Here is a 13934-nt window from a genome sequence, read left to right on the forward strand (position 1 = left end):
TATTTTCAGTGTGCTTTCTTTGCAGTTGGACGACTGTTCTGAAAAGTTTTATGGCTGCAGAAAGCTTGATGCGAAAGAGATGACTGCATTTTTTCCAAACTACAGGTGAAACAAAATATTTAAAAAAATAAACATTTGTCTAAATACCTGACCACTGTAGTAAGGCTAATTTACACAGACGATCGATATAGGCCTATACAGTACTATTATATCATTTATTAGAGTTTCGTTTTAAAGTCGACTGTACTGTGAATAAATTTTTAATTTTTAGCAATGGATGGCTTTTGACATCATTTCAAGTGGAGGGTAGAACATAATTACCATGGTTGTTGAATAAGTGAGTTATGCCTACATTTTACAAAATAACTTGTTCATAGTATGTGTCAGAGAGCAGTATAATCAACAAAGATGCACATTATTGCTGCAGACCTTTGTGTGACATTCTACATAGGCCTAACTCTCCCAAATCTTGTACTAGTCGAAACACCTGTTTCCAAAATGAATGCAGTGAAAGTTTTGACAATTCTAAACATTCTTATGTTAACTAACTTTAGTCGATCAAAATCTTTTAGATTTAAAGAAAATGGTGGCAATCTTGTGAAAAGAAGACTCAATTCCATATCAGAGGTTAGTATGAAATTACGTCATACCAGGGATATTCCCATACTATATATTTTTTTTGTGACTAGTCTCAATTGTCGTATTTGATTGGGAACTTTCGTTGTCAACATAAAGATTCGTTGAGTAGTACTGTTTGTTTTTGAATGGTAATTGTAAACAGAAAATCATTCAAATAGAAAACGAACAATGAAAACTTGTTCGTTAAGAACAATCTTAACACTCAAAATATTCTGTTAAATAAGTACTCAACGGAAAAACTATCGCATCGACAATTGTCAGTCCTAAACCATTCCCGCATTGGTCAGGCAAACATTTGGTGTTCAATGAAAATAGAATACAATTGTCGTATTCGATTTAGACTTCCCACCGTTGAGTACAGTTTTTCCGTTGAGTACTTCTTTAACGGAGTATTTTGAGCGTTGAGATTGTTCTTAACGAAAAAGCTTTCGTTGTCAACGTTTTCTATTCGAATGACTTTCTGTTGAGCACAAATTTACAATTCGAATACAAAAAGTACTCAACGAATCTTTACGTTGACAACGAAAGTTCCCAATTGAATACGACAAATATATTTTCAACATGTGGAAATGGAGAAAACAATTTTTTTAGATTTATTTAAATGTTTTTCTTTAGATATTTGGTGAATATGATATCATAGTGAATTGCGCTGGATTAGGAGCGGGCAAACTAGTGAATGATGATTCTGTTCATCCAATCAGAGGTCAGGTTATACGGGTTAGTTACAAATTAAGATTCTGTTTATCCAATCAGAGATCAGGTTATACGGGTTAGTTAAAATTTAAGATTCTGTTTATCCAATCATAGGCCAGGTTTATAGGGTTAGTTACAAATTAAGATTCTATTTATCCAATCAGAGGTCAGGTTATACGGGTTAGTTACAAATTATTTAATAATCGTGGAACTGTACATTGTTGTGCCATCTTTTACAGAGACATATATTCAAGAAATTGTATTGATCCCTAATATCGGCGGAACTGTCAAAACATTACATTGCCCTTGCCTGTTTTGTAGTGTCCCCTTAATAGAAGTGTCACCTGGATATAAGGTATCTAAAAAGAAGGGTCTACTGTACAACTTTCCTCTGAAATGTGTATAGGCCTACAGTAATACAGAAACCTGACATTAATAATACTGTACTATTTTATGATCATACTGTACACTATTTTATTCAATTGATGACCAAGTGTTTGGTTTTTTTTTTCAGGTCAAGGCACCATGGGTGAAACATTTTATTATTGACATTGATGATAAGTATGATGGCTCTGTCCATATTATACCATGGTAAAAAATAATGTTTTTTTTTTTGCAATTGTCAATTTTTCTTTTTTTTCTAAATTCTTTGATTGAACCGACGAATTAGCACCGCAACACAAATGCATTACTATGATACAACATTTTTTTAGTTTGTTTTATGATGAATTCAATTCAATAAATATGTTGTTAATTATTAAATAGATAAAAATATAATAAATCATTTCATAAACAGTTTAAAACTATACTGTAAATATTAACTGAAGTATAGTCATTTTGACATGGGGTCCCTTGGGAAAGATTTCTCATCCACATTGTGGGCAAATGGCGTAGGTTGTCACTTAAGATCGCCTAATACTTAATATAGTGCTACACAGATGATGATCAAATTAAGAGGATCGAAACGTCAAATCATGACTTCCCTCTCATTATGTAAAAACACACATCAGATTTTTTTTGTTTATGATGATTCTCTTTCCAGTCGAAATACAGTTCTAGTTGGCAAAAGTGTTCAAAAGAACAATTGGAATTTAAAAGTCGATAAAAATGACAGGAAAGAAATTTGGAGAAGTGCTGTAAACATGTTCCCAAGTATATCTGTTAGTAATCTCTGCTTGTTTATTTTTTTTTGGAAATGAACCATCCTATCTTTCTTCAAGGCACACCCATAAACAATTAAAGACAATGAGAATATGTTGTAACCAAATGTGTTGCCATTTTAGTGAAATTTGGTGGCAGTACTCGACACAAAGGGACCTTTAAGGGAGTAGAATGTTATGGTATGTGTCGTCCACACCTGTGCACAATTCAGCCCAGTAGGCTGCAAGTTGCAGGTTATTCGCCCATTTACATTTACAATAGAAATATTTTTGTTTTCGTAGCACGCTGAATTAGATCATGAATGGGTAGGACTGCGACCAGGCAGGCCAACTGTTCGTCTTGAACGAGAAACCATCAATATAGATGGTAACATTGTACCGGTAAGTACAAAGTTTAATCATGGAGGTATAAAATATTATTGTTTTACCTCCATGGTTTAATTCACTATAGCCAATAGTAGATTGTAATATTAATAGTAGACTGTAATGCCAGAAGGCAAATTTCATTTACTGTGTATTTGACAATAAATTTTAACTTGAACTTGAACAGTTACTAGTTTTGATATGTTATTTACTTTAGTTTAGAAATGTTTTCTTGAATTCGTTAAAAAATACTTTATATTATACATTATGCATTTATTTACCACATTTGCAAACTCATGTTTGTCTCCATAATACAATCATTGACCATGGTTTGCTAGTATAGGTCCTTTTTATTTTAATTAATTTTGTTAAATAATTAGTGAAATCAAACAAATTCGCTTTCTAGAAGGTCATCCTCACGTTTTGTTGTGAATAATTATAATGTTTGTATTTTGTAGATTGTTCATAATTATGGACATGGTGGACGAGGTGTTAGCATGTCATGGGGCTGTGCCGAAGATGCTGCTAAACTTGTTCAAGACATCATAGACGAGGAGAAACAAAGGACCATAAAGAGCAAGCTATAGGCCCTTGTGATGGAACACATTATTATTTAAAAACGTTGCATTTACAAAATTACTGTACAATACTTACATAACAATAAAAATGATGTAATAAAAATGAAATAAAAGGTACAACAATATCACTCTGTCGCTTTGGCTCCATGAACTATTGTTTAGCATATTAATTATTGTAGGGATGGATGAATTTTTAAATCTTTCGGTTCTCGTTTTGTATTGTTGATATTTGACCTTGCCATTGCTTCGGAGCACACAAGGAATACTACGGATAGCGGGGGTTGGGGAGCAAATAACTGAACTTGTCCGAGTTCGACAGCTTCTTGCCAAAAGTCAGTACAAGATTATCATGCCTGACTTTTAGCGAAGGTAAATTTAAACATTTTAAAGCTAATTTATATGAATTTTAATTAAGGCCAAGAATAATTTTTAGTGCCCTTTTTTGGATCCTTTCAATAAGTTGGGTATGAAGAGTTGAGTAACGACACCATGCCATAAAGGGCAGTCGTACTCCAATATAGGGCGAATACAGTATATACCGTACTCAAATAAATACATTTCATATCGTCATTAGCCCTACGTAAAATACAGAGTGTATTATAACGTACGGGAAGCCTTTGTAATTATTTCGTTAACATGTGAATTCCACCTCAAGTCGTCTTGGACCAAATCTCCTAAGCTTAATATGCTTCACAACCTGGAGTTCAGTGCCACTAAGCACGTTTAATTTGTTCAATATATTTTGTCAAATTGTCAATAAAAATGCTGTGATATGTTACTGCTGATACTTTTCTATTTTCAAAGAATATTAATAGATCTTAAAATCAGCATCACTACTTACCCTAGGCGTAGTCATAAGGGCGACCTAAGGGCATATGATGAATTTGTCGATTTTATTAAGTTAACGAAACCGTATAAAATAATTAGTAACATTTTATTTGTATTAACAGTGACAAAATATATTGAATTGAACATGATTTTCACCCAAAATGAGTTAAATAGATGGATTCCACATTTATATTAGCATATCTTAGGTCGTCTTAGGTTTCGTGATCTTAGGTCTTAGGGGGTCTTAGCTTTCGTGATCTTAGGTCTCAGGGGGTCTTAGCCTTCGTGATCTTAGGTCTTAGGGGGTCTTAGCTTTCGCGATCTTAGGTTTCGTGACACCCCTCCCTACAAAATGTAATATATGCCTAATGAATAATTATCATATGTCTGATACTTACTACTCTTCCTTATAATATTTCTTACAGTAAATAAAATATCTGGAACCAGAGATACAATCCAGTCTCGACCGGACTGGCAGGTCAACAAAAGTTGACTAGTATTATATTAATAGTTATATTATTAATATTAATATTTTTTTTTAAATATGCCATATGCCAGTCCGGAAGAATTCATCTACAGTTCTGTTTTATTCAGCTCCTTTCTCAGCAAATAATTCGATCGAGGCGAAGCCGAGTTGATAGATAACCTTTCCACATTCACCAAATGCAATTATTTGTACCATTACACGAATATAAAACGTTTATTATTATTATGTTTTATATAACATCTAAACAGATTCCTGTCATTTGTCATCCTGCCTAAATGTGTGACATTAAAATGGCAAACTCAAAAATGCTTATTTTTCTGGGGAACAATATATATAATATATATATATATATATATATCTAAATCAATTTAAAGTGCATTGCATCCATGTATCAAACATCCTAATAAAGTCGGTTTAAATTAATGAAATAAACATGTTGTAGTAATAAGGAGGATAACATTTTAATATGTAAGGGAATGTAGGCCTAATAGTTTGAGCTGGTTCAAGGTATTTCGAATTGAAAAGTTTTATCTGTTATCATGAGAATAATCGCATTGTCTTTGTAGGCTACATGACAAAAATAATGCATGGCCTACCTCCTGGGAGTAAATAATTAGATTTAGAAAGTTTAAAATTTATGAAAAATGTTTATGGGATAACGTTTGTGCTGAGACACAGATTCCATAATTAAATAATCTGGATATGTCATGGTCGATTGCTTTACAGTGTCGTAAAAACGCCATGGCAAGTTCTTTATTTTCAGATAATTTACTGATGCAATACTCTGGTAAATACAATAAAGGAAAAATATTCGAAGATAATTGATTATTATAACCATGGACCTTGTTATAACAAACACATGCTCCATTAATTTGAAATAGAGCTCCACTCAGACTTTCTCTTATTATGTTTAAGTACAGATAAAATATGGCAATATTTTACAAAAACTACATTTTTTAAGTAAATAAATTAATTGTTTAGACTTATTCGAATATACCCCTTTTTTTAATGTAAAAGAATTGGAAATTATAAGGTATCATCCTCACAAATCGCGAAATTGCCGTGATTTTCAAGAAAATCGTACACATTGAAAACAATTTCAAGCAAAGATGAAGTATTAGGAATGATATTTTTAAATAACAGTTTTTACGAAAGTTATGAAAAAATAGTAATTGTCTTTGTGGAGCTGCTCCAGTTTAATACAGACATGATCTTAAAGTATAAAGTAGATAGAATAGTAGCCTAAACCACAAATTAAATTGTTAAAATACATAATAATGTATTCTTTATACAATATTTGTTTTATACGAATTATAATTATTTATAAATGAGGAGTTAGCCAATAAATCACATTATTTATTTGAAGCCATACTCTTTTACTCCAGTTACTGTACTACTGTTACACTGTACCAATACTCAACATTGTATTGAAGCATGTAGTAGTTGCATTGATTGGTATGGTTGCTATCTTTATAATTTATTTCTAGAAAGTAGGCCTATCTGCAGATGCCTACGCCGCATCCACATGCATCTTATTAATATACATACAGTATGCAATTCAGGCAATAAAGGCTGCTAAGTTGATATATTGATTAGGAATCTAAGCATTATAAAAAAAAATCAGTAAAAATCAGTAGTTTGTTAAGAACATTTGTATAGCTCAGTTACTGAAGAAATAGAAATAAACACTTGTTTGATAATTAATTGCATACTTACCATTCGTGTTCGGATGATCCGTGTTCCGATGATCCGTGTTCGGATGTTCGGATGATCCGTGTTCGAATGTTCGAATGATCCGTGTTCGGATGTTCGGATGATCCATTTTCGGATGTCCGTGTTCGGACGTTCGGAAGATCCGTGTTCGGAAGTTGTTTAGTCATACCATGGAGGTTCACAGCAAGTAGATTTCGTTTCCATGGAAATCCCACATCCATTCAGCTTCAGGAGACGCAGATGATGTAAAGTTTTAACGATAATAGCTCTACGTCAGTTTTCATATTTTAATGCGTCCGTTTTAATTTTCTATTCGAGAAAACTCTAGCTTATTGCTTTAGATATACTGTAGTACGGTTTTATATGTTTTATATTAAGGCAAATTAAGGCAAATTGTTGACACGGGGTCACGGACATAGATTTCACATGAGGCTTTAATTATATCAATATAAGCACAATAATTCAATAGTTAACATTTTTATTATGTATTTAATACCAGTACCGTGGTAACCTTACCTCAAAAATTAAATTCCTTAATTATTATTTTTATATATTAGAGATTTACGGAGCAGCCCAAGCGGAAATGTCGGCAGACTTTTCAGCGGAGAGGCAGTAATCATCATCATCATCATATTTGAACCACTGGTGGACAAGAACACCAACAGAGGAAAGAATGTGTACAGTTTGTAACAATAATTTAGTTGAAAACGGATTTTATTTTTTACAATTTCCTTAATATAATTTAAGAAACTAATTACTTCCATCTTTTTACTTCAAATTTCCTTCTGTTAAAAAAATTATTTTATTAATGTCAAGTAAAAAAGAAAATATATATTCTAACCTTGCAAAGTTCATTTTCTTTGCTTATAAAAAGATAAAGCATTATTTAACGCACACATAAGTTTATTTTACTGTTTAAATTTATATTGATGTATTCGGGTCAATGGCCTGTATAATAAATGACCTGCAATGCTCCTAGGAAAGAAATAAAGAAAGAAAGAACCACTACCCTGTGGTCCATCTTAAATAATGAAATTCTTTAATTATTATTTGGCTTTTTTCGGGGCTACTCTTGTTATAGTTCGCTGTGTTGAGGATGATATTTCATAAAAGTAGGACCAATGGAAATTCCCATGAGTGTCTATAAGGTATTTAATACGTGTACATGAATACAGCTATTTTATTAGGGGCGAGATAATTTGCCAGGAATTATACCAGCCCAGGCAAATACTGTACATAATAGTAGGGATGGTTGGGTGGGAAAATAAAATCTGACTGATGCTAGCGAGTTGCTGTAAAATCAATGATACATGTCCAGTTTGTTATACTATGTATAGTGAATCTGATCTATTTGATAGGGACACCTGTTTTTATAAATAAGTCGCCTAGTCTTTAAAGTTTAATTTTAATATTAGCACGGTAAACTTTTCATTATTTATTATTCGAACAAACAAGTGTACAATATTAATGATACCAATTCTCCTTAAAGGTCAGGTGCAGGCAAATGTCTATTGATCATACATTCCAATAATTATCGATCTATAGTTTCCCATATGTTTCATAAATTTGGGGAGTTTATTTGTGTTACACGAGCTTGTTGAAAATAAGCACTTTCTTATCAGTTCAAATTACACATTAAAATCTCTATTCTTTTGTACACCAATGTTGTAAATAGAGGCATTATGAAACATAATTATTTTCTACTGTGTAGCGTCTTTAATTGAATAATTATTATTTAATTAAAGAGTCATCGGTTACCTTAGTCAAGTCTTTACGTTTTTCTTTCAACGATAACATATTTGCTTCCATTACTGACTTGTACCTTAGATCATCATTTTTTTTACTCTGTGTACACATTGCTCTAGCAGCAGACAGCAGTTGCTCTCGTTGGAAATAACTTTTCTGAGAGAGCCATTGAAATGTTTTGTTCGCCTTAAATAAGATTTTACTTTCTATATAGCTTATTCTGGAATTGGGTGCACGCTTAATATAGTGATCAAGAAGACCAAAAATTCTTTCCCCACTGATGTTGTTGCTGACACATGATCTCCCTTGTTTCACCACTTCGTCATCACATTCAAAATGGTGGCCTCCCGGCAGTTGATCTTGCAGCTGGCGCCTACATACTCGAATGACAACATCTAACAGAACAGTTAACAATCCCTTTACATCACTGTCATACTCTGTAGATGTTGTCAGGCTGTTAAACACGTCATCTTCATTGACATGTATGTCTTTGAATATGGTTGTCTTCTCACGTCCAACAACTAATGACGAAGGGTCAACTTTCCACTCTTCTAACTTCTCCACTGCGTGCATGAATGGCTCGTTTGTTTCAAGAATGCTTTGGTCTCTCTCAACAAAAGTCATCCATGGTCCTGAAATGTATTTTCCTACTATTCCTAGCGCTCGGCAACCTATTTGAATTTCACTGATTTTGCTATCAGCCAAGACTGCTTGATGCAGGTCATTTGTTGGCAGCCATACTTTGGTGAAGAATTCTTGCAAATATGGTGTTAAATAATAAACAGCGCCGGCATTTCTATAAAGAATATGAAATCGATTGCCCATCACCTTTGACAGTATCTGGCCTAGTTTTATATCATTTTCTTTGAGAAAACAATGCATCTCACTAGGTAAACCACTTCCATTAATGAAACAAAGCTGGCACACCGCAGCTATAAAACTCTGTGCCCCACTAAGACTTCGTCGTCTATTTGACATCGACAACATCGACTTGTGAATTTCAGGAAAATTCTCCGCTTCCCAAGTGGAAATTTCTTTGTCACAGGACTTAGCGAATGTGTCTAAAGGGTGCATAGCACAGAAAAATTCGTTGAGGTTTTTATTACCTTCAGACTTTGCTTCTTTGATTTCACGATTTACAGCTTTATTTACAATACAACGGTCAGTCATGGTATTTGAAATGTTATCAATTATCATCTGCGATGAATTGAATCCACTGGTGGCCTTGCTAGCTGCACCTAAATCATTGATTGTGTTGAAAATACCTTGGGCATTAGAAGTTGATGTGCCCGATGACAAAAGCGATATGCCGGTTGTATAAGTATCATTATCATCTGCAATCTGTACTTCTAAATAATGATTTCGTTTTTTTGTGGTACCATCATATTTGAGCGTCGTATTGTTTGCATATTGCAAAACCTCGCTCACATGTATTCTTGCTAGTTCTCTCATCTCTCGTAGCATTCGTAAGCAGGTGACAGCTTCTGGTAGTATACCAATATTAATGCCAGCTAGTTCTGTTACAGCATGGTGTAAAACAGACGAAATATTTGATGCAGGAACTTCTTTTTCCAAACAATGGTACACCGCACGACGAACACACCAATTAAAAGTCTTTCCATTTTTTTTTGTTTTTATGAAATTAGGAGATGATAACTCTGCAACTTCTTCATTTAGTTTGAGGACTTCTTCATTCATTTTTTTGCATTTATCACGTTCCTTTTTCAAATATGTTCTAACTAATTCCTCTTGTGATTCCAATTGGTCAATTTTCTTCTTTAAATTTTTGACTATGGTTCGTTTTTCTCTCTTGATTTTTGACAGTGAAAGCTTAGCTTTCTTTAACTGCTCGTCTAAAACATCAGGTTTCAATTTTTTTATTTCTCTCTTCATCCCACGTATCTTGCATTTCAAAGATTCAATTGTCTTGGTTTTTCTTTTGATAGTTTGATTTAGTCTTTTTCGTTGGATTTTTTTCGGCTTCTTTTCCAGTTTGGTTGTTAGCTTCTTTTCCAGTTTGGTTGTTAGCTCTCTTACAGAATCTTCAAGTAGTTTAATTTCTTCTGCTAACTTCTGATTGACAGATTGTTGTGTTATGCAGTCTGCACAAGAAGTGAAAGGAAATTTCCGTTTGATGCCTTTTTTATTCACTTTTTCTGCTACAGGTACTGGAAGGACAAATTCTTCTGCCAAAAAAACTTCCAATTTACTTCTTTCACTATCAGTCTTTCTTTTTGAGATATCTTGTCTATTTTTATTGATTTTATTTATTTTTGAATACAAAGAACTTCCAATGTTTACATTCACATCGTTGCTTTTAAAAATCTTTGCAATCCATCGAACAAGTAACGATATTGGTTTTTTTAATGTACGTACCAGCTGTCTCATTTCGAGTACCGCACCATTTGTTAGTTTAACCCCACAAAAGTCATGCTCTTCAGCCTCTAATTTGGCTAATGATAGGCCAAGAGAGGCCGAATATTTACCGATAAAATCAACAGAGTCCTCCATGATTCATCTAGTAGGATCTATTATGTGCTGATTTGAACAATCTGTGAAAAAGAAGTTTGATTTCATATAGTATTATGATGATGCTCAATGATCATCTTTCAAATTACTAAAACCCGTTGTGAAGATTTCAATAGAAAAATTCCATAATAATATTAAACAGCATAATTTCATTAAATAAAAAAGTGTGTTTGTTTGATGTACGGTTTTCCCTAGTTATCCGGCCATGATGCCACAATTAACATTTTTTTGGGAGGTAAAGAAAACTATTTTTTGACCTGGCCTATCTCATTTTCCCTTCTCATTCAATATCAAATTCAGTCAATGATTGAATTAAGATGATACTTACATTAATCTCCGAGGTATCGTAGTATGCTACACATTACCTAAGTAAGAAACGTAATAATTTAATTATTATTTATCCATATTATATATTTTCAACATGACTATGAATTATTATTATTATTATTATTGATTCTTTGTATCATTTTTACACAGAGCCTTTCTACTTGACAACAGAACATTTGTTAACTTTTATTTAGACCCTTATTTGGACTTTCTCTAATAACTTTCTGGGTAACATCGGTATTATGCGGCGTAACATACGCGCAATTCTATGAAATTATTAACCAAACTATTATTTCAAAATCAACTTTTTTTTTTTTTTTTTTTTTTTATTTTATCATATAATACATTACAAAGGAAAAACATAATCAAATAAAAAATTAAAATAAAAAGCAACAAACAAAAACAACAAAGATATCCATCTAACAAATTAAATAAAGGTTCATAAAAATTATTCTACTCTATAAACCATTTTATATTTGATTTATAAATTCTTCTAATTTTATCCATTTTCTATTAAAAATACTGTCCTCAAAATTCTGATGATAAATAAATTTTTCTGTTTCATAAAACCTTTTTAACTCGTTCATAACCATTTTGATAGTTGGCTTACATTTAACTAGTTTACATTTATAAATAAATGATTTTACAATTAGAATAATTGCATTAATGGCTTTTAAATTAAAAAACTGATGCGCATCTTGGTATCCGAAAATTATGCTCTCTTTACTAAAAATAAATTGCACTCCAGTTTTTTCTGAAATTTTTTCCTGGAGGAGGTTCCATATCCTTTTTACTATTGGACAATTACAGAACAAATGCTGAATGGTTTCAATTTTACCATCTCCAAATGAGCACATTGAAGTTTCTTTTATATTCATTTTAAATAATTGTTCATTTGTTGCAATTATTCTATTTACAATTTTATATTGAAAATATATTAAAGCAATATTCATTGTACACGTATGTGGAGCTAGGTAGATTGTTTTCCATTGTTCGTTATTGAATACAAATTTATTTTCTGCCCATTTCTTTTGTGCTTTCCATGATTTAAACATTGAGTTATTTAAAACATCAGAAAAAATACGACATCCCTTTCTTTGTTGAAAGAGTACTTTTATGTGAAATGGAATATCTGGCAAAACTGTTTTTTTAATTTCACATATCATTAAATTGTTAAATTTTTCCCTAAGAAGCCTTTTTAATCCTATTAATTTTATATAATTTATCTTAATACCATAGGTATCTTCGACTTCTTTTTTATTCATAAATTGCCCATTGCTGTTAAACAAATCATTAACAAACAAAATACCTGCTTTTTCCCAATTTCCATATCTTATACATTCGTTGCCTATTCTTATTACTTCATTATTCCAAATTTGCATTCGTAATAGCTCGTCAACAGACTTTGGATAATGAATAGAAATAAAATTACTCCATGCATCTATTACCTCTTTCCAGAAGAGAATTTTAACATTATCTCTAATGCTGGACAGACGTTTACAATTCGTTTCAAGTTGCATAGAGTTAGACAAATTTGTTATGTACTTAAATAGCTTAAATATTGGGTTGTCTTCGGATTTATTGTTGAAAATTCTACGCAACCAAGTTATTTTTAATGACATAAAAAAAAAGTTCAAATCTACCATTCTTAATCCACCATGTAAGTAATCACTTTTCATCTGATGCCGGTTTATTTTATCAGGTTTGTTTTGCCAAATAAAACGAAAAAATAAATTATTAAGACGTACTACGTATTCATTTGATGGGTTCGGTAAGGACATGATCATATGAATGAGTTTTGGTAACAAGAGTGATTTAATAATAGTTATTTTACCAATTACTGTCAAGTTTCTTTTAGACCATTGGTTTATCATACGCTCTATCGTTAAAAACACTCTTTCATAGTTTACATTAATCATTTGAACTGCATCTAATGAAAAGTCAATACCTAAAATTGAAAATATGGCATTGCCTATCCAGTTTATCTTTTTTCTTGTTTTTAACCTTACATTGCTACCTCTCTTACTACCTATCCATACAACTTTTGTTTTTTCTTCATTTATTCTTAAACCGGAAATACTCTCGTATGTATCCAGTGTATCGAGTGTTGCATGCAGTGATGCTTCAGACCCATCAAGTATAATGGTAGTGTCGTCTGCATATTGAGATATTGTATATTCCTCATCTCTAATTTTAACTCCCTTAATTAGTTTGTTTTGCTTTATTAAATTATTCAATATTTCTGCACAAATTATAAAAATATATGGAGAAAGAGGGTCTCCTTGTCTACAGCCTCTTTCAATTTTTCAAAATCAACTTGTTTTTATTTTTGTGAAATAAAAATGGCGTGCAACGATATAAATTACAAGTGCATATTTAATATTTTAAAATTTGCAAAATTAATGTCTAATTTAGTGCATGTTTCGGGCCAATTTGAGTAGGTATGTTCCATTTTCCAGAATGCTTAGCGCCGAGTTTGTACGCGCAGCAAATAACGTTAAAAAACAGATTTTTTTGTTCATACCTTTTGTGATCAATTCCATTAAAAACTCTAAATGGGAAATAAGGACTTTCACTTCAATATAAAAATTATATACAACTGAGTTCCTTTTGAATTTTTTGAATTTCTTTATTTGGTAATCAAGGTTTAAAAAAAACCACTAAAATATAGTACATAGAAAATAGAAAAACAATTGCACGGAAAAACAAGCCTTGATTACAGGAAGAATGCCAAGAAAAGTTAAAAACTTATTTCCACTTGGGTCCTAAAAACAAGGAACTGATAAAGAGAACATACAAATTACAACATAAGAATCCTTAAAAAAACGTATAGATGTTAAAAATTACAATTTATCTTACAATTATCTAAAT

General features: G+C 31.9%; 1 protein-coding gene across 1 annotated transcript in view; it reads left to right on the forward strand.

The window, feature by feature from the left end:
• LOC140048970 (D-aspartate oxidase-like) overlaps positions 1-3633 on the forward strand; it is a 33641-nt gene extending 30008 nt beyond the window's left edge. The window contains exons 5-12 of the mRNA XM_072093774.1: positions 26-105; positions 272-316; positions 555-627; positions 1255-1356; positions 1847-1923; positions 2375-2492; positions 2775-2873; positions 3314-3633. Coding sequence (XP_071949875.1) covers positions 26-105; positions 272-316; positions 555-627; positions 1255-1356; positions 1847-1923; positions 2375-2492; positions 2775-2873; positions 3314-3442 — 723 coding nt within the window. The 3' untranslated portion in view covers positions 3443-3633. The remainder of the gene's footprint in view (positions 1-25; positions 106-271; positions 317-554; positions 628-1254; positions 1357-1846; positions 1924-2374; positions 2493-2774; positions 2874-3313) is intronic.
• The last annotated feature ends 10301 nt before the right edge of the window (positions 3634-13934 follow it).

Source organism: Antedon mediterranea, chromosome 5 (assembly GCF_964355755.1).
Source record: "Antedon mediterranea chromosome 5, ecAntMedi1.1, whole genome shotgun sequence".
Classification (NCBI taxonomy): Eukaryota; Metazoa; Echinodermata; class Crinoidea; order Comatulida; family Antedonidae; genus Antedon; species Antedon mediterranea.